Source organism: Eleutherodactylus coqui, chromosome 1, assembly GCF_035609145.1.
Source record: "Eleutherodactylus coqui strain aEleCoq1 chromosome 1, aEleCoq1.hap1, whole genome shotgun sequence".
Lineage (NCBI taxonomy): Eukaryota > Metazoa > Chordata > Amphibia > Anura > Eleutherodactylidae > Eleutherodactylus > Eleutherodactylus coqui.
Window position 1 is genome coordinate 360677974 of NC_089837.1, and position 21364 is coordinate 360699337.

The 21364-nt window shown below is 44.3% G+C and overlaps 1 protein-coding gene across 1 annotated transcript in view; it reads left to right on the plus strand.

The window, feature by feature from the left end:
• LOC136594784 (interleukin-18 receptor 1-like) overlaps positions 1-21364 on the plus strand; it is an 89845-nt gene that overhangs the window by 17585 nt on the left and 50896 nt on the right. The window contains exon 4 of the mRNA XM_066588685.1: positions 506-653. Within this exon, the coding sequence (XP_066444782.1) occupies positions 506-653 (148 nt within the window). The remainder of the gene's footprint in view (positions 1-505; positions 654-21364) is intronic.

Here is a 21364-nt window from a genome sequence, read left to right on the forward strand (position 1 = left end):
TAAGCCCTACCCCGAAAATCATCCCTAACTGATAAAAAAAAGAAAAAAAATTGAACCCACCTAGAAGCGCTGTCCGTCTCTTCTCCCCCATCCCCGGCAGCCTTCATCTGTATTCTGGTGGCTGGGGACTGAAAAATGTGAGGGAGTGTGATAATTATATCAGGAAATTTTGTTAAATATCAATTCTTGAATAGAATCTCGTGAGACTACCATTAAACAGACTATCATCTACACCAGTGTTTCCCAACTCCAGTCCTCATGACTTCCAACAGGTCATGTTTTCAGATTTCCTCAGTTTTGCACAGGTGATGTAATTATTGTCAGTCCTCAGACATTGCCACAGGTGTTCTTACTATAGGATATCCTGAAAACATGACCTGTTGGGGGCCGCTGAGGACTTGAGTCGAAAACCTCTGATCTAGGCTATGTTGGAAGGTTGTTGGCAATATATTACACATTTTAACAATCAATGTGATAAAATACATACTGTTTTTTTTTTTTTTAGGACTGTAAAGAATATGTAAAGAATAGAAGTGAAATATCATTCGAATCCCTAAAGCAAGCGGACTCAGCTGTATACATGTACACTATCACTCATATGTACAATGCAAAAAACTACAGTGCATGTCGAAAGAGAAGGCTTATAGTGAAAGGTAACCCAACTATTCTATACCATAGTATAATAACTTTCAAAATTTCATAATTTATGTAACTCATATTCCAGCAGTAGCAGTATGGAGGACATTATACAGCATTAGGGTGCATTCATATGACCGTATATCGGCTGGGTTTTCATGTCAAGCCGATATACGATGTTCTCGTCTGCAGGGGGGGGGGGGAGATGGAAGAGCCAGGAGCAGGAACTGAGCTCCCGCCCCCTCTCCGCCTCCTCTCCACCCCTCTGCACTATTTGCAATGAAAGAAGGCGTGGCGGGGTAGGGCTAAGTTCTGAGAATTAGCCCAGCCCCTGTCCCGCCTCTCCTATATACTGAAACGGGTAAGGAGAAATTGCTCGTCCGTCTGTAGAAACGTTTAAAGAACAGGCATTAATTTTCAAATCTCGCTTTACAGAAAAGGGCTACCCTATGGCGCTTATAGATTCGGCCTATAATAAAGTCCTATCTGAGAGAGCTCCAATATGGAAAATTCGGAATATGGAGAACAACAGCCCAATAAATGCTTCAAGAATTGTTGGTAAGGATTTTAATAAAAAACTATATGACCGATAGATGACCGATATACGGTCATCTAAATGCATGCCGGCCAATATACGATGTCTTTCTCTGCAGGGGGAGGAGGCTGGAAGAGCCGGGAGCAGTGCTCTGAGCTCCCGCCCCCTCTTTGCGTCCTCTCCACCCCTCTGCACTATTTTCAATGAGGAGAGGCAGGATGGGGCGGAGCTAATTCCCGGAACTTAACCCCGCCCCGTCCCACCTCTCCTCATTGAAAATAGCGCAGGGGGGTGGAGAGGAGGCAGAGAGGGGTCGGGAGCTCAGAGCACTGCTCCCGGCTCTTCCACCCTCCTCCCCCTGCAGAGAGGGACGCCGTAAATCGGCCAGCGTGAATACCCGGCCGATATACGGTCATCTGAATGCACCCTTAATGAGCAGTGTTGCTGTTAATTTATCTCTGGGGTCAAACAGTAGAACACTTATCAGAAGCTGCTGCAGTATCTCTATGTTCCTCTGCAGCTGCTCCCCCATCCCTCCTCTCCTCTCTACTTTGACTTGTGTAGGAAACACTGTAACTGGCTCTTTCATTAAAAATAAATGCTACAAATCTGTCTCTTTCTGATCTGTCTCCTTTCCACTCCAAGTATAAATTTTATCAATTAATTGAGTGATCAGTAGAAAAGGCAGTGGGCAGAGGAGTAAGTAAAGATAACAAACAACAAATTTTTTTCTGTAGTAGGCTATATAACCATGTTTCTTCATCCTGTTGTACAATTGGTGTATGAAAAAAAAGTTAAATAATCATCCTTAAATATCAACACTTTGATTTTGAGGGCTTATTCCGACGTGCGTATATCGGCTGGATTTTCACTCCCAGCCGATATACACTGTCCCTCTCTGCGGGGGGAGGAGTTGGGCCAGGCCAAAAGCAGTGCACTGAGCCCCCCCCTCTCCGCCCTTTGCCTCTATTTGCAATGGGAGGGGCGGAACCTAGCTGTGGCCCGCCCATCCCATTGCAAACAGTGACAAGGGGCGGAGATAGGGCGGGAGCTCAGTGCACTGCTCCCGGCAAGCCTCCTCCACCTGCAGAGAGGGACAGTATATATCGGCCGGGCGTGAAAACCCGGCTGATATACACACATCGGAATAAGCCCTCAACCTGTGCTGTACATATGACTGCTGGAATCTGATTGCTGTTATGGAAAGCTCCTCTAGTTTTGAGCTGTAGTAGCGTACATCATTTAGGGTGGATTCGCACATGGCAGATTTGCTGCAGAAATTTTTGCAACCATCCCAATTGGCCCATTCATCTGAAGGGGAATTGCAGAAATCCATGTACTTGCCACCAAAACAATCTGACAGGTTCCCCAAGCCATTATATGCACAGAAAGTCCTTGTTGTGTGGCTGCTGATGTCCCACTAGGCCAATGCGCAGTATCTGATGGTGTGAACAGGAGTGTAGTGGAAAGACCGTCTTGAATCAGTGCTGGCAGCACAGGTGCATTAACTAATATGCATTAGTGGGATTCATAAATTTACATTGATTACATTTGGTCACTGCAGTAAATAAAAAACATTTTTTTCTAGTGAAATACAAATGAGCACAGCAAATATACTGTCACTAAATTTTTAACATTTTTAAGAGTCACTGTCAGTTTTTCCTATAATAATGTCATAAAAAATAATTTTTGTATAAAAATATTCATTTTTGGTATTTTACTGAATGAGCTCCATTAAAATGACCCTCCAGGCCTCCAGGAGAAACAAAGATGGACGAACCGCTTTTCTAAGTACCTGATGCACACTGTGCATATTATCGATCGGTAGTATAAGACACTTCATACTGCTCTGACTGGCCAGCACTGGGTAATGAAAGCAGGTGTAGAAGCTAAAGGCCCTTTTAGACGGGATGATATCATTGGTAGTTGTTCAAAATCCCGTGCTTCCGCAGGGTTTTGAATGCTAGTCGTCCCATGTAAAAGCATGCAGAGACTGCAGAGAGTCCTCCAGTTTCAGCATGCTTGAAAACCGAATGGCTAGCCATTCAGTGTTAACAGTAGTCGTTCAGTACTTAACTGCTGCTGCTTACCGTGAATGGAGAGGGGCGGGGGAGAGCGGGCAGAGAACTCTCCTCCAGCCACTCCACCTCCATGATGGCCGCACTGTGACCGATCTAGCGATACTTGCTCCTGTGTAACAGCACAGGGGCAAGTATACAAGGAGACGAGTGTCGGGCATCGCTTGCCCGACACTTGTCCCGTGTAAATGGGCCCTCAGCCTAATGATGTACAGTGTACATCAGGTAGTCAAAGAAGCTGGCGAAACGATCTTTGTTTTTGGACCAGAGGGTCGCTTTGACCCAAGCTGTGCTCGGGTAAAAGGAAAAAACCATTACCTGAGCACAGTTGTAAAGTGAGTGTGGGGAAGTCACTAATTAAGGGCTGTGGCTTCCCCTGCAACTACGCCCTGCTGCGAGGACTGGGATTGGAGTTCTTAAGGAAATGGCTATTTTTGTTTTTTTAATTTCATATTTTCTCTTCTCTGCTCTCAAAAAATTATAACTCTTTTATTTTTCTGTGAACGTAGCTGTCTGAGTGCTTGTTTTTTGCAGGACAAGTTGTATTTCTCAGAGGTACCATATAATGTACTGAAAAACGTTTGCATATTTTGAAGTGGAGTGAAATAGAAAAAAAACACAATTGTGCCATTTTTTGGTTTTTTTTATTTTTACAGCATACATACCTTGGCAAAAATGATATGATACATTTATTTAGTAGGTCACAATGAGGGCTTATTCACAGGAGCGTATATTGGCTGCCGTTTTCATGTTCCACCGATATACACTACCATATGAGCTGTCTACCCCCTTCTCTCCCCCTCACCGGCTCTCTGCCTCTCTCCTCCCCTCTGGTTGTTTGCAATAGGAGGGGTGGAGCTAAACTCTGCCCTACCCCGCCCCCTCCCATTGCTGGCTGTGGGAAGGTGGTGGGAGGTTTGCTCTAACCCCGCCCCTCCCCCTCTCCCATTGCAAACAGCAGGAGGGGAGGAGAGTGGCAGAGAGTCGTCAACGGGGAGGGAAGAGGATAGACAGCTCAGATGGTAGTGTATATTGGCTGGCCATGAAAACAGCGTCCGATATACGCTCCTGTGAATAAGCCCTCACAAAGATACTAAATTTATATATACATTTTTTTTTGTTTTTATTTTAAAAAAATCTCTATTGCTATCTTCTGAATGCCATAACGTTTTTATTTTTCTGCCAATGTAGCGGTGTGAAGGCTTGTTTTTTGAGAAACCACCCATGGTTTCAGTTGCTATCATTTTGAGGTACATAAGTCTTTTTGATGTTTTTTTTATTAAATTTTACATTGCAGATGAGATTACCAAAAAATGCAATTCAGCTTTTTTTTTGAACGGCGTTCAGCATGCAGACTAAATATGTTTAGATTTTTTTATTATAAAAATGGGAAAAGATTTTTTTTAAACATTTTAATATTTATTTTTAATAATAAATAAACTTCAGTTCACCTTTTTACATTGCTGTTGCGAGGTAGAAATCGCTGAATGCTCTATTTTTTTGCATCCCTCGGAACGCATCACCCATTATTTTCAATAGGACATTTAAACACATCGCATACTATACGATGTGCGATGTGATGTTTCCTATTGAAAAAACTTGGACTCCCTTGCCGATCCTCCAGTGCATGTGAAGCAAGAGGCGGAGGATTGGAATGTAGCTGAAGTGATGCCAGCTGTTATTGTATGAAAAACATCTCATGGTAAGACGCCTGTTGACTAGTGCGATATCGGGCTGTATTTCTCAACCCAATATTGCGCTCACTCGTGTGAATGTAGCCTCACTAAGCAGGAAAAATAAGGCTCCTACATAATCAACTTTTCCTGGTTAATAGGACTATTATGGTTGTTACTTGTTTATTAATATTTGTTAAATAAAGTATTTGTTTACTAATATAATTCAGAATTACCTGTATTCTGTTTTTAACAATTATAGGTCATAAAAGAGAAAATACAAGACCCACAATTCTAGGTGGTGAGATTGTAACAACAATAGTAGAACTTGGTAAGTATCATCTAATAACTTAGTGTGAATTTGAATAATATGGATGCAGTGCAGCATAATATTAAAACCTAGGGCTAACAAAACACCCATAAATCCCACAAGGTCCCACCATGTAGGGTGTAGAGCCGTGGGTAGAGAGCAGAACACACTATAATAGAAGTATACTCTAAAGTAATCACCGAGGCAGAAAATTCTTCAAATAATTTCAAACGATTCACTGAGGAAGAATCTATTATTAAAACCAACTAACTTTATTAGAAAATTTATTTAAAAAAATTTGACAGAACAAAAACATATATAGCGAAAAAGAGGGGAACTACTGGGTATGAAGTATTCCTTCGTTCCTCATAGAAAACCCGTACAAAAGAACCATGCAGTGTTGCAGATACTAGACACTAAGTCACTTATGGGACCTATAGTCAGGAGGTTAGATGCTGCTCTCCTACTAATTGATCAAGTGTAGTTCAGTGTTCGGGAAGGAAATTTCCTTTTTGTTACAATCTCGTGAAAGATCCACCATAGCAGGTGGAGGAATTAGATTGCAACAAGAAATTTTTTTTTAGAAAGTCAGATAGATAATGTGTTTGCTGTACACAGCCGCCCCAGTATATAATCCCTGGGTTATCAGCAAAGTTCTCCCCTATAGGATATTAAATATAGAGGAAAATAAAAAATGAGCATTCGACATCCAGTCCTGTCCCTTTCTCAAGGAAAAATCTCCCCTTGTTTTTCGGGTATCGTATACAATAGATATGACTTGTGTACAAATACAGGATGATGCTCTGTGCTATGTTTGAGAGATAATCACTTTACTTCTTTAAAGTGATTATAAAACATCAGTGTTCAGACCGTAGGGGGTTAAGTCCTTTTTTATTGTCATGGACAGATTGGGGTTACTGGCATCTGCTATGGGACACATTCCACATCTTCCTCCTCACCTCCCCAGAGATTTGATGGTGATTATAAAATACTCAGAATTCCTGAACCAGTATTCTATTCACATCAACTTTGTGAACTCTGAGCAGACTAAAATCACTTGCACTGTTTTCTCACTCGCTGGAGAGCCCTTGGAAGCACCTCTCTGGCTATGAATAACCCTATATTCTTCTCATTACAACTTTTCCTAATAACCATCTGAAGGAGCCTGTGCATATTTCGACAGCTACTTCTGCAATTTTCTGTCTCAAGTAAAGATATTCCTCCGTAGGCTGATATGGCATCAAGTTCTTGTTGTGGCTTCAGATTTATCCTGGAACAATCAAACTTTAGTGGCTGCCTGCTAAAAGGGTCTGGCAGGCCATATTTAGAATAAACTGACCAGATAGGCCCTGTTTCTTGGATTACATCATCACTCTTGCCACTTGGGTTGATATCCATTTCAGGTAAAGGGCTCAGGAGATAGAGGATTCCCTTCACTTTCCACATCTGCCACCTGTGTTTAACAGCTCACCCATACCTTCAGTATCTACCACCCTGCCTATCTCTGATGCAAATAGGCAATACTGTTCTGTTCTCAGAGGAGAGGTCAAGGACATTGTTTAAGGATCTATGCCTTTACTGGGGTAGAAGAACCATCTCCACCTGAATTGTCTCATCTTTCCTCCTAGACCAGGAAACTCCCCAGTCTAAGCTTGACTGAGAGATTACCTTAGGCCTGACTGCGTATAGCTCTCCTATTCAAGAAGGCCTTGTGTGCTTCTGCACCCAACCTGTTCTGCTGCAGCTTAATCTATTGCATCATGAAGTTTAGGTTCTGGCTCTACCATCTGCCAATGCAGTTGCCACATGGCTGGTGAGTTTCCGGCCTGGCTGATTATTAGGTCCAAAGGCTGGTGTCGATATTAATTTATCCTCTTTAAGAGTACAGTGTGTGTAAGACACTGAGGGGAGATGTTGGCTATGTTGTGCAGAACAGAGTTAGGTCTGGCTGCAACAAATTTGTGTGTGACAAAGTGAGGAGTTCCTACTGCTGGCAGAGATTTGCAAGCAGGGAGCTATATGTAAATAGGGGGAGACAGAATGAGGAACTATATATAAGAAGGACCACAGAGGGTGGAACTATATGTAAAGGGAGACAATAGAGGTAGAACACTATATTGATGGGAGGCAAATGAGGGGGGGGGGGGGTACTATATCCGAAGGGGCCAGAGAAGAGGCCATGATATCTAAGCGGGGCCTTTTACTTTGTGGAACCACAGAAGGCGGCATTATTTCTAAGAGGGGCCATGTAGGAAACACTGCTACTAAGAAGTGCCACATGAAGGGCATTGCTACTAAGAGGTAACACTATTACTTTGTGGGGCCACACAGGCAACACTATTACTGTACTTTGTATGGCCACAGAAAGGGACACTAGTTCTATGGAGAGGTACTTAAGGGTAGCATCAGGATAGGGAGAGTGCGCAGAGACAACTTGTGGCTGCAAAAAGTCTTCATAGTGGTCTGGACCCAGATAAAGAAGAAACAGGAAAGTAAACAATGACTATCAGAGGTAATTGCACTGTAATCACTATCACTGTGTAGAACTGGTATCTGACCATTATGTGGTGACCGTATTATAGCTCCATACATATTTATTTTATTATTTTTGAGGTGGGGGGCTGGGTGGATCCAATTCTGTGTTTTGCTAAGGGACCCCATGAAGTCTATGTATGCCCTTAACTATAGTAGGTCATGAGTAGTCCCTGAACCACAAAGGTATCAGCAGCTAGTGTTTCAACATGAGGGGCATCTGTGGCTCCAAGCTCATTACAAGGCTATCAACAGCTGACAACATAATACAAGAGGCATTGGTGGTTGGCATCTTAGTATAAGGGGCCTTAGAGCATAGATATTTTATTTTTCAAAAGTAGTACAGAAAAAGAACACTATATAAACTTGATATGGCAGTAATCATACTGACCCATAGAATACAGTAATCATCTCATTTTTGCTGCATTGTGTAAATCTAAAAATTAGAGGGAAAAAAAGCGGATCGAGCATTTCCCCTTTCATTACCAAAGACAATTGTCAAATGGAGTAATTCACTGGACACAGCTCCCCTGCCCCTACATAGTGCAGTCTGCAGTTTTACATCAGAAAAAAATTTATTTTGTGCAACTGCAAAGAAGTAATGAAGGCGTGCTCACACTGAGGAACGAGCCGCAGTTTATAAATATAATGTGTCAGTAAAGTATTGGCACCCCTATGTAATGTACCAAATCTAATTCTCTAATTGTCATACAAACATGAAATTTGGGATAACCATTCTTTAGTTCCAGAATAGGAAAAGTAAAGGGGTCACAACTTGAAAATTCAATGCTAAGTGCAAAAGTATTGCCACCGCTGTGTAATGTACCTAATCTAATTCTCTAACTTCCCAATGTCGTAAAAACATGAAATTTGGGATGATCATTCTTTAGGTCCTAAAAAGGAAAAGTAAGGGGGTCACTATTTGATTATTCAATGCTAATTGCAAATGTAACAGCACCCCTATGTAATGTAATTTCCCAATGTCGTACAAGCGTAAAATTTGGCACAAGCATTCTTTAGGACCTAAGTACGAAAAGTAAAGGGTTTCGCAACTCGATTATTCAATGCTAATTGCAAATGTAACAGCACCCCTATGTAATGTAACGTCCCGATGTTGTACAAGCATGAAATTTGGCACGAGCATTCTTTAGGTCCTAAATGCAAAAGTAAAGGGGTCACTATTCGATTATTCAATGCTAATTGCAAATGTAACAGCACCCCTATGTAATGTAACTTCCCGATGTCATACAAGCGTGAAATTTGGCACAATCATTCTATAGTTCCTAAATAGGAAAAGTTAATGGGTCACTATTCGATTATTCAATGCTAATTGCAAATGTAATAGCACCCCTATGTAATGTAACTTCCCGATGTCATACAAGCGTGAAATTTGGTACGAGCATTCATTAGGTCCTAAGTACGAAAAGTAAAGGGTTTCGCAACTCGATTATTTAATGCTAATTGCAAAGGTGGTGCACCTCTATGTAATGTAACTTCCTGGTGACGTACAAGCGTGAAATTTGGCGCGAGCGTTTGTTAGGTTCTAAATAGTATAAGTAAGGTCCTAAATAGGAAAAGTAAAGGGCCATCTAGGTTGGACATGAAGGACGTTTGAAAGAATTCAATGATTTCTCTGTAACATTTTCCTTGTTGCACTATTCGTAACCACTTGAGTGGTGGTAGTTGGTTCAAATACAGTACCTGAGTATACTGTGAGGTAGGCCTTTCTAGGAAATTGAAAAATTGGCACTGGAATCTGTCTAGCACCAACAAAAGTGAGGTGTGGGGTCTAATGGATCATCTCTTTCTTTTCATGGGACCCTTGCAAAGAATTTTGGACTTCAATGGTTGGAACCGAAGGTCATGGCCCTCAAAGGAATCAGCAGTTAGCAGTAGCAACAGGATGTAGCAGTGATAGGGAACTAGAGAGCAGTCAGACAGAGCTGTGGGCCAGAAATAGAAGATCATTCAGGAATGACAAATCAAAAGGGCACCACTGAGGCAAACTCAGGAATCCAGGCCAGAGAGCAAACCAGAGGGCAGAAGATGACAAATGCACAAGACAAAAGGCAAGATACAGTAAAAAATAGGCATATAGCTGACAGCTATAAGAATATGCAACCTAGAGGCAAGGGACTAATACTCAGGCAAAGATCAGGGGGCCTTGCTTTATCATGTTATTTTACCAAATGGTGAAGGCTGTAAAAATAATGGCGGAATTTCTGGACGTGTTTTCCATCCCCACTTCATTCCTGAAAAATGTAATAAAGCTATACAACACACTATAGGTACACAACACTAGCATTTGTAATAAGAACACTAATATGTGTCCATATATTTCTCTCTCACCAGATAACTCTCAGTACGACCTTTACAATTCATCTTATTCAGTGTCAGAAAAAGAAAGTATCTTCAAAAGAAAGTCTGTTCAGTAAATTATCTGCTTTCACCACCACAATTTGGCTTAGTTCATATATAACATATTAAGTTGAAAAATCCCGAAATGGAAATATTTTCTATTTCATTAATCACCATAGTGCTATTTCTGGTGAGGTTATATTTTCTAGACTTTGTGGTCTTGTAGATACAGTTCTTAGTATGTGTTCTATGTATAACTAGCAAGTCATCTTGTTTTCACTGTAAGTGTATCTATAATATTGATTTGGGTTCAGATAATGGCCTGCGGTTAATCATACCCACACTGTGTTAGAATTTGAGTCACTCATTTCTTTACCTCTCTGACAGATAAAAGACTAACCAACTGAAGATCATATCTTCAAAAGGACTATTCTGGAAACTAGTTGCATACAGTAGTACCTGGCTGACAAATATGTGATATAATAATATATCTATTCTTCTCTATGTAAAAACACTATGGTAAATGGGTATTAGTATTTCATCAAAGCTTATTAATCATACAGTGAAAGCTATAATTTTTTTCCACATATATTCTGTTTTAATTCATCACATTCTTCAAGATCTTTGCCTGCTGTCATTCACTAGAAGCAATCATTGTTTACTTTCAATGGATAAAAAAATCTCCCATGGTCATCTGATGGACACACAGGTGCTCTGCTCTTACAAGACAAGTGTTCTCATAAGTATACTGTACCTGTAAAAAGCCATGCACTTGTGTTTCCACCTTATGACTGGCACACATCTAAAACAAAATGAGGAACCCATTCACATACTTTATTTTAGAATAAATATACTAATAATAATAGTTTTTTTAAGCTTTTTACCCTCAATAAAAGCTAAAAAACAGGGGAAAAGGTCAGTGAAAAAAGATATAAAAAAAAAAGCCCTGTATGTCACAGAGAAAAACAAAATGCAGCGAAAACATTTTGGGTATCTGAAGGAAAAAGTAGGGCAGTATAACCACCACATGGGTAAAATCCCTAAAAAATGTATTTTCCATTAGGACCAAAACAGCCTGGTAATAATACGAGGGGCTGCTGATAAGTCTTTGGCTTTACCCAGAAAGATATGATATAGGAAAATGAAACTTTACATTTATTCCACATACACTCCACTGATGTCAACACACTTCTTACATCGGTATTCCAAGTTCTGTAAGCCTTGCAAAAAGAAGGATTTCAGTTGTGGCTCAGCTAGTCATCCGTAGCAGCCATGGCATCAGAAATGGTGTGAAATTTGGCACCCTTGAGGTGTTTCTTCAGGTTTGGAAACAGATTATAGTCCAAGGGAGCTAGATCTGGTAAATAAGGTGGGTGGTCAACCAGCTGGAAGCCTAGCTCCACCAGTTTTGCCGTGGTTGCTTGTGCAGTGTGAGCGAAGGCGTTGTCTTGCAGGAACAAGATTCCTTTGGACAGCTTGCGACACCTTTTGGCCTTCAGAGCTACCTTCAATTGGTCCAAAAGTTCAATGTAATACCTTGCATTGATGGTGGAAGCATTTTGAAGGTAGTCCACTAGCAGCACGCCCTCCTTATCCCAGAACACAGAAACCTTGTGGCATCACCTTAGTGGCTGATTTGTGGACTCTGAACATCTTTGGGCAAGGAGAACCGTTGTGCCTCCAATCTTTTGACTACTCCTTGGTTTCAAGGTCATACAAATAAATCCAGGTCTCATCCATAGTGACCAGTCGATCCAGGAAGTTCTTATAAGTCCGGAAACGCTGACAAATGGACCGGGAAGTTTTCACTCGCATGCTTTTCTGATCTGTTGTCAAACATTTGGGAACCCACTTTGCAGATAGCCTCTTCATGTTCAAATGTTCATGGCTAATGACACAAACACATTCATGAGAAATCCCCATGATGTCTGCTATTCCTTTAGCTGAAATCCGCCGTTTCTCCAGTATGTGGTTGTGCATAGCATTGACGATCTCCGGAAAAACAACCTCTCTTGGTCGACCAGGACGTTCCTCATCATCGGTGCTGAAGTGGCCGTTTTAAATTTGGCAACCCAGTTCTTAACTGTAGATTATGAAGGACATTGATCCCCCAATGTCTACGACATATCACCATGACTATCCTTCACAGATAGAGATGAGCGAGCATAGTCGCTAAGGCTAACTACTCGAGCGAGTAGTGCCTTATTCGAGTATCTGCCCGCTCGTCTCTAAAGATTCGGCTGCCGGTGGGGTAGAGCGGGGAGGAACGGAGGGGAGATCTCTCTTTCCCTCTCTCCCCCCCCCCCCGCTCCCCCCTGCTCACTGCCGCAACTCACCTCTCACCCGTGCCGGCAGCCGAATCTTTAGAGACGAGCGGGCAGATACTTGAATAAGGCACTACTCGCTCGAGTAGTTAGCCTTAGCGAGTATGCTCGCTCATCTCTATTTGTGGACTTTCCTTGCAGAAACAAGAATTGTATCACTCCTCTGCTCTCATTTGCTGTGAATATCGCCTTAGACTCTGCCATTTTGTTTTCCCGCGTGCCTAGATCACTGTAGCCATAAGCTACAAACACAAAATATATAAGATACATAAGGCTTTCATGTGATGTAATATTCGTTACCATAGAAACAAAAAAAGAACGCAAATCCAAATACTTATCAGCACCCCCTCGTAATAATAATAATCTTTATTTGTATAGCGCAATCTTATTCTGCAGCACCTGGTCCTTAAGGGGTTAAAGTAGATCACAGTTCTAAGCATAAGTAAAGTGGGAATGAATAGATTAACCTCTTAGTGACCACCCTATAGTGTTTTTACGTTCTGCCGTTGCAGGATGTGTATGGAGGTAAATGGCGTCGTGGGCAACAGCTCCGACAACCCGCGTGGTCGATCAGGGCTGTTAAAGGGGTTGTCCCGAGGCAGCAAGTGGGTCTATACACTTCTGCATGGCCATAATAATGCACTTTGTAATGTACATTGTGCATTAATTATGAGCCATACAGAAGTTATAAAAAGTTTTATACTTACCTGCTCCGTTGCTGGCGTCCTCGTCTCCATGGTGCCGACTAATTTTCGCCCTCCGATGGCCAAATTAGCCGCGCTTGCGCAGTCCGGGTCTTCTTCTTTTATGAATGGGATCGCTCGTGCAGGATGCCGGCTCCGTGTAGCTCCGCCCCGTCACGTGCCGATTCCAGCCAATCAGGAGGCTGGAATCGGCAATGGACCGCACAGAAGCCCTGCGGTCCATGAAGACAGAGGATCCTGGCGGCCATCTTCAGCAGGTGAGTATGAAGACGCCGGACCGCCGGGATTCAGGTAAGCGCTGTGCGGGTGGTTTTTTTAACCCCTGCATCGGGGTTGTCTCGCGCCGAACGGGGGGGGGTTTAAAAAAAAAAAAAACCCGTTTCGGCGCGGGACAACCCCTTTAACCCTTTAAATGCCGCTGTCAATTCTCCCATCAGTATTTAAATCTCCTGACCGATGTTCGGGGGTTCAGTACAGTTCCCCCGTGATGAGATCTCAGGGAGATCGGAAAGGCCCCAGGGCTGTCTTGGCAGTATGCCTATCAAGCCATCCCCGTGGGGTGGCCAGATAGACTGCCTGTCAGATTAGAGTATGATGTAATGCTATGGCATTACATCAAACTGCAGGAATCATCAAAGCATGGCAAGTTGTGGTCCCCTTTGGGGACTAAAATAAAAAACAAAAATCATAATAATAACGTTTTACTAATTAAAAAAAAAGTAATAAAAGTTTAAAAAAATCTTTTGTTATAGTTATAATAAAAATATCTAAATAAATGTTTTTCAGTACATTATAAGGTACATTAAATAGTACCATTGAAAAATACAACTCATCCCGCAAAAAACAAGATGGATAAATAAAGGAGTTACGATTTTTTAAAATGGGGGAGGAAAAAACGAAAATGGAAAAAAACAAAAAAGCTCCATTACTAAGTGGTTAAAGGGATTAAACTTCACAGGAGAAAAGGGATTATATTATGGGTAACAGAAGACTATCCACTCATGAAATTAGGTTAATATGGACTGAACTGTACATACATGTCAGGAACTTTCCTTACATGGTTGAGCAAATCATGGACAAAATGTAAACGAACAATACTTGATAAAGATAATAAGTAATCAAAATTACTGATATGAATACATTATCAGCATTTAGCCTGAGCTGTAAAATAAGTACAATCACAATAAGGCTCTGTTCATATCATGTTAGAGCCCTACATTTTCCATATATGCCAGAAAACACACCAGAACGTGCTCTCACACAGTAATGGTGTCTACCTTTGTGTCACATACAGTAATGGTGCCTGTCAGTACAACTGGTGACATGGTGAAGTGGGGAGCTGTCAGCTCCTCGCTCTACCATGTCATAGATGGGCACCATTACTGTGTGTTACATGAAGGAAGAGACTATTACTGTGTGGTGGGTACAAAGTAGATCGGGTGAGATTGGGTGGAGTTATTATTAAAAAAATGTGCACACGATAAAGGGATTGTCCCTCTCTTCCTTCTTTCAAAGTTGTGTATGGGTAGACAACTGGCAGTCTAGGTGATACAGGCCCATACCCCCACTCCCTTATCAGGGCTGATAGCTGTTGGTTTAACAATGGTCTTTTAAACAGCTATCATGCTAAGCATAGGGGTAATGGGGGGCTTATTCTGAAAGCTTTATCTTGGAAATCAAGAGGACTTGTCTCCACCTGAACTAGATCATTTATTAAGATAGCCATAATTGGCCATCCATAGAGGGCTTTTGATGTTGCATGTTGATTGCTGCCATCTTCATTACACAACTTCTAAAGACTAAAAGATTTAGCAGGCACATAGATAGCCAAAGCAGCTAACAGCATAAAGACCCCACTAAATAATTCCCAGAGCTCGGGCTCCAGGATCCCTGTGAGGGCTCAGTCACACGGGCACATCGGCGCCCGTGTTCCTGCGCGATAAGACGGTCGGACGACTCTCCGCACCGCCGGAAGAAAGAACGCATGCCTGGCTCCATTGCCGGTCATGTGTAATTTTTTTTTTTTTTTATTCTTTATTTTCAGTTTTCAATTTTAATACAAATAACCAAACATACACTTCGGGTCTCGGTCTAGCAATTGTGTGGTAAATAGAATAAACTAAACTAAAATAAACTAATGTTGTTTGCAGCGTTCTTGGAGTCTTTTTCTTTTGTGAGCCTTTCAAGTATCTGGCTGTCTTGGTTGGTTCGCTTGTCTTTGTCCGTATCAATACTTATTCTCGGTTTCTTAGTGGCACTTGTTTGCTGCTAAAACTCTAGACTCTATAAACTCAATATAAACCTTCACATAGGACATTGGGCAAAAAACATTAGGGATTTTTGAGGGGATAGTATAGGTTGGCGAGGTGTGTAGGAAGGGGAGCCTGGGTCCGGGGTGGCATGGGGGGTGCCACTTTATGCCCACGATTAATTAGTTTCCAGTAGACTTTTGTATTCTGTTGTGCACTGAAACTCTAGCCAGTGGAACCAAGTTTTTATGAACTTTCTTTGGGTACCTTTGAGTGTGGCTGTGAGGTCCTCCATTTCCAGAACTCCCCGGATCGTGGTGAGCCAAAGCGCTGTTGTGGGCGGGGTAGTCTGACGCCAGAGTTTCGGCACGCATGATCTCGCGGCATTTATCAGGTGTCGAGTAACTGAGTTTTTGTACACTGAAATAGGAATCTCGTTATGATGCAAGAGGAAGAATGCAGCTGTTTTTGGTATGGGGTACTGGGTAAATTTGGATGTTATCTGCCAGACATTCGTCCAGAAGCTCGCCAACACGTGACAGTCCCAGAAGATGTGTAAGAGTGTGCCCTGTTCCATTCCGCATCTCCAGCAAAGGGGAGACGCCGATGGGTATATCTTGTTGATGCGGGTGGGGACTCTGTACCAGCGTGCTAGTATCTTATATCCTGCCTCCTGAATTTTGCTAGATATGGATACGGAGTGAGTAAGCGCGTAGATTTTTTCCCTTTCTGTCTGGGAAAACGATATTCCCAGGTCTTCTTCCCATTTCCGGACGAATTCCGGTGGCTGAGGTTCTGTTTGTGTGTTGAGTAGGCTGTATACGCTTGACAGTGTGTGTCTAGACGGGCCCTCTGAGCTGCATAGTGTTTCAAATTGCGTTTTAGGCCTTGTAAATGTGTGCGGGTGTGGAAGGGAGTTAAGTAAGTGCCTTAATTGGACTGTTTGCCAGAACGGTATCGGATATGGGTCTTGTGTCACTGTCAGTTGTTCCATCGTGAGCCATTGGCCTTCCTGCATGAAATGCGTTGCTCGGAATCTACCTCCCTTCTGCCATAGGCGGAGAGTTTTGTCCTCCATCCCTGGTGGGAACGATGGATTGCCCAGTATTGGGAACATTGGTGAGGGTCTGGGGGCCATGTCTGGTCGTGTTAGTATTTTCGCCGCTGTCATTAATGTGGGACCTATCGTGGGGTGGTTGGTCAGGTCTGCGGTTATGTGTTCCTGAATCCATGGAAGGGCCTTCAATGGTATAGGTGTGGCTGTTTGTTCAATGCTGACCCATTGTTTGAATTCCGCATGTCTGTGCCAGTCTATGATACGGGCTAGGTGGGTGGCTTGATAGTACCTGTTAAAGCTTGGAAGTCCCAGTCCTCCTTCCTCTTTGGGTCTTGTCAGGGTGTCCCTTGCTATACTCGGGGGTTTGTTTGCCCAAACGAATTTAGTCATGAGAGATGACATTTGTTGGAAAAATTGTTTGGGGACCTTAATGGGGAGCGCTTGAAGTAAATAGAGTACTCTGGGGAGTATGTTCATTTTAAAGATGGCCCCCCTCCCAAACCATGAGTGTAGGCCTTTTGTCCACGAGTTTAGGTCTGTCCTGATCTTACTCAGTAGGGCAGGGTAGTTGGCCGCATATAGGTTTTCTGGCTCGGGGGTAAGATGTATTCCTAGGTATAGGATGTGGTTTCCCGCCCAAGTGAATGGGAATGAATTTTTTTAGCTCTCCAACTACCGACTGTTTTAAGAATATGTTAAGGGCCGCGGATTTGTGGTAATTTATTTTAAAGTTTGAGTACTCAGAATATTGTTTAATTTCGGCTAGTAAGTTTGGGAATGTAATTCGTGGATTTGTGACGAAAAAGGAGGTCATCTGCGTAGGCTGCTATCTTCTGTTCGGTGTTTGCCACTTTGATCCCTGTTATGTTCGGGTTGGCTTGGATACGGTTCAAGAGGGGCTCGAGGCACAGGATAAAAATTATGGGTGAAAGGGGGCAGCCTTGTCTCGTGCCGTTGGTAATCACAAAGGGGGGCGAGGTTTGGCCATTGACCCTCACTTCTGCTGTGGGACATGAGTAGAGACTTTTTATCCAACTCAGCATGTTGGGGCCTAGTCCCATCTGGGTCATGGTGGCGAGCATGAAGTCCCAGTCCACTCTGTCAAAGGCTTTATCTGCGTCTGTTGACAGCAGACAGGCAGAGGTGGCTAGTTTTTTGGCTATGTGGATTAAGTTTATTGCTTTGGTCGTATTGTCCCTTGCTTCTCTTGTTGGGACGAATCCTACTTGGTCTCTGTGGATTATGTGTTGTAAGTGTGGGGAGATCCTGTTCGCCAGTATTTTTGCGAATAATTTCAAATCTGCGTTCAATAGCGAGATGGGTCGGTAACTTTGACATTGGGAGGGGTCCTTTCCTTCCTTGGGGATTACTGTTATGTGGGCTCCTAGTGTGTCTCTCTGCAGGTCTTTCCCTGCAGTGATGGAGTTAAAGGCTTGCAGGAAGTGTGGTGTTAGTGTCTCTGCATATTTTTTGTAATATGCGAGGGTGAGTCCATCTGGTCCGGGTGATTTTCCTGTTTTGGATTCGGCTAGTGCGGCTGTCAGTTCCTCTTGTGTGATCGGCTCTTCTAGTATATCTGCTACCTCTCTGGTGAGCTCCCTCATGTTTGAGTGTTGTATGTACTCTTGTATTTTGGCCTTCCGTGTGGCTCTGTCGTTTTCCGACATTGTGGGGGTTAGATTGTATAGCCCTTGGTAGAACGTGCGGAAAGCGTCCGTGATCTGCTGGGGTTGGTGCATGATTTGGCCCGTAGGGAAGGAGATGTGTGGGACGTATGTTTTTACTCTGGCGGCTCTCAGCGCCCGTGCCAATGTGCGGCTCGGTTTGTTGCCAAATTCATAGAAATGGCGTCTGCATTTCGCTAAGGAACCTTTCGCTTGGCCTAGGCAGTGCTTTCTCACCCTATCTCTTAGAAGTGTTAATTCTGTGCCTATGGTGTTATCCTGGGTGGATTTGTGTAGTCGCTCTAGATTTTGAATTTGGTCTAGAAGGTCACGTAGGTGAGCGCCTCGCTCTTTTTTAATGTGGGATCCCACTCCTATCAGGAAACCCCTTATTACGCATTTATGCGCTTTTCAAGTCACGAGCGGGTCTATGCCTGTGGTGCAATTATTCTCGAAGTAGTCTGCTAGCGCTTTTTGTATTTGTTCCGAGGTCTCAGGGTCGTGAATGAGAGATTCGTTTAGCCGCCAGTGCCAAGCTCTGTCATGTAGTGTGGGGAGTGTTAATGAGAGGGTGATTGGTGCATGGTCAGAGAGGGTAATATTGTCTATTTCTGCTGCTGTTATTCTTGGTAGGGTCGAGTGGTGTATTAGGAAGAAGTCAATCCTGGAATATGAATTGTGCGGGGCAGAGAAGTATGTATAATCTCTGGTGTTAGGATGTAGGATTCTCCATACGTCTATCAGCTGGTGTTTGTGTAGCGTCTTCCTAATCCTGCGATGTGCGGCCTGCGTGAGGGAGCTGCCTCCCTTTGAGGTATCTGCATGTGGTTCTAACGTTAGGTTGAAATCGCCCCCTAGTATTAGTGTGCCCTCCTTAAACTCCTCCAGATCCTCCAGGGCCCTTTCGAGGAACGGTACCTGGTTGGAGTTGGGGAGATACATGTTCGCGAGTGTGACCGGCGTGTTGGCGAGCTTACCTTTGACGAATATGCATCTTCCCTCAGGATCGCTTTGTGTGGCTGAGTGCTCCCAGGGTACTGAGCTGGCGACTAGAATCGACACTCCCTTCGATTTGGCGATTGGGTTCAGTCCGTGGTATGCGTTCGGGAACCTGGCGTCAGCGAATCGAGGAGCCCCTTCAGTACGAAAGTGAGTCTCCTGGATGAAGGCTATTTGCGCTCTTTTCTTCCAGAGGAGTCTGAGAAAAGAGGACCTCTTTTCTGGGATGTTCAGTCCCTGTGCGTTAAGTGAGACAATGTTTAGATTAGCTGGAGCACAAGGCATAGTTGATTAATGCACGGTACTACGGCGAGTGTCAGACAGGCGGGTGTAGTCTAGCCTGCCAGGCCAAGAAGTGGTGAGGGAGGTAGGGGGGCTTGGATGTGGGGTGGGTGGGGTAGGCGTATGGGAAGGTGGGGGGGGGAGGATTGGGGTAGACGAGACAAGACAACAACAAGAGAAAAAACAAGAAACTATAGTACTCTCTGAGTTTGTCAGGGAATCCGCACCCCCCCCTGGACAGGAGGGGGAGCCAGGAACCCTGGCGCCCTAGTGGGGGAACGCGGGAGGGCACGCGGAGGTTCGACGATCTGGATCCGCCAACTGTGCGGTGCTGACGGGTGCTGGAAGTCCACTGGATGGGTGTTGTTCTTTGTTTCTTGTTCCGAAATAGAGTCAGAAGTGGTTCGTCCAGTTGGTTCCAGAAGTCCGTCCGCCGCTTCTTGGATGTTGGTTGGTTAATAATTCGGTGAGGTGCGGTTTGGAGGTGGGAGGGGAAGTGGTTCGCGTTTGCTCCGGGTCTTAGGAACCTGTTTTTCTTCATCGGCAGGTTTGGGGACATTATGCCGTGAGGGTATCTGGTTGCGGGTTGGGTGTTCCGCTGCCCCTTGGTGTTCTGTGAGTCTGTTAGTTGCGATCTTTGTGGGATTGTCTGTGGTCTTATAGTCGGATCACGGGTCCGTTCTATATTGTAGCTGTTGGTGATAGTTTTAGCACAGCTCGTTGGTCCCGGCAGGTGCGTTTAGGCGATGGGGGGGATCACTCTGGTTGGTCCGTGGATCTCCGGAGTTGGGGGGAGCGGTTTCCTGCGGGCTGGTCCAGTCTGGTATTGGTATAGCGGGCACTCCTAGGAAGTCAAAGGCACCGTTTAGGTCTGACGGTGATCTGACGGTGTAGAGCCGTCCCCGTTTTCGTAGGGTCAGTTGGAAGGGGTGTCCCCATCTGTACGTCGCTTCGGCGTTGCGTGCAGCATCCAGGAGAGGGCGTATCAGTCTTCGACAGTTGAGTGTCAGTCTGGACACGTCAGGGAGGATTGTTATTTCGGTGCCGTTGTGTTTGATGGGGCCCCGTTCCCAAGCTAGGCGTAGTATTTCTTCTTTTTGTCTGTAGAAGTGCACTCTACAGATCACGTCTCTCGGGAGATTCGGGTTTCGTGTTCTGCCGCCTGGCATGCGGTGCACTCTGTCTAGTTCAATCATCCTGTTGTCCGGCCGCTGTAGGAGTTTGTTGAAAATAATTGTCACGTGTTCGTACAGGTCTTCTGACGGAATGTTCTCTGGGAGGCCCCTCAGTTTTAGGTTATTGCGTCTGCCCCTGTTCTCGATGTCGTCTAGGTGAAACGTCAGTTCCCTCAGTTGGATCTGCTGCTTTTCGATCATTTGCGACATTTGTTGAAAGTTCGTGTTTGGGGCTTCTACTGTCTGTTCCAATACTGTGACCCGCTCCGATAGCTCCTGAACCGAGTGGTTTATTGCATTGATTTCTGTCGCGTGTTTCTCCTCCATGCGTCGGAGGTGCGTTTCAAGGTCTGTTTTTGTTGGTAACGCCTGAATCATGACCCACAGGTCCTGCAGGGTCTACCCTACATCTTGCGGTGGGCCTTGTTGTAGGTAAGTTCCCGGCGGAGTCAGGGGGGCCCCCTGTTGCGGGTGTGTGATGCTGGGACTGCTAGTGCTTTTCCCTGCCAGAGGGGTCAGTGAGACGGAGCTGGCTGCCATCCCCCGCTGTATAAGGGTGTCCAGGTCTGGGGGGGTGCCCTGGTGTTGAATGCCCCCGTTTTAGGGTGTGCCCGGCTCTTCTCTGTGGCTGAAATGAGTGCATTGGCCTCCCTGTCCATGCAGCTGTGGGTATGGGGAAGACTGGGGGGTCTGCTGTTTAGTGCCCCCTGTCCCCTCACTGACCTTGGTTTGTCGATCTGGCCGTTGTGTACCTGTTGCTGGGACCTGCTTCTTTCCTGTGGTGCCTG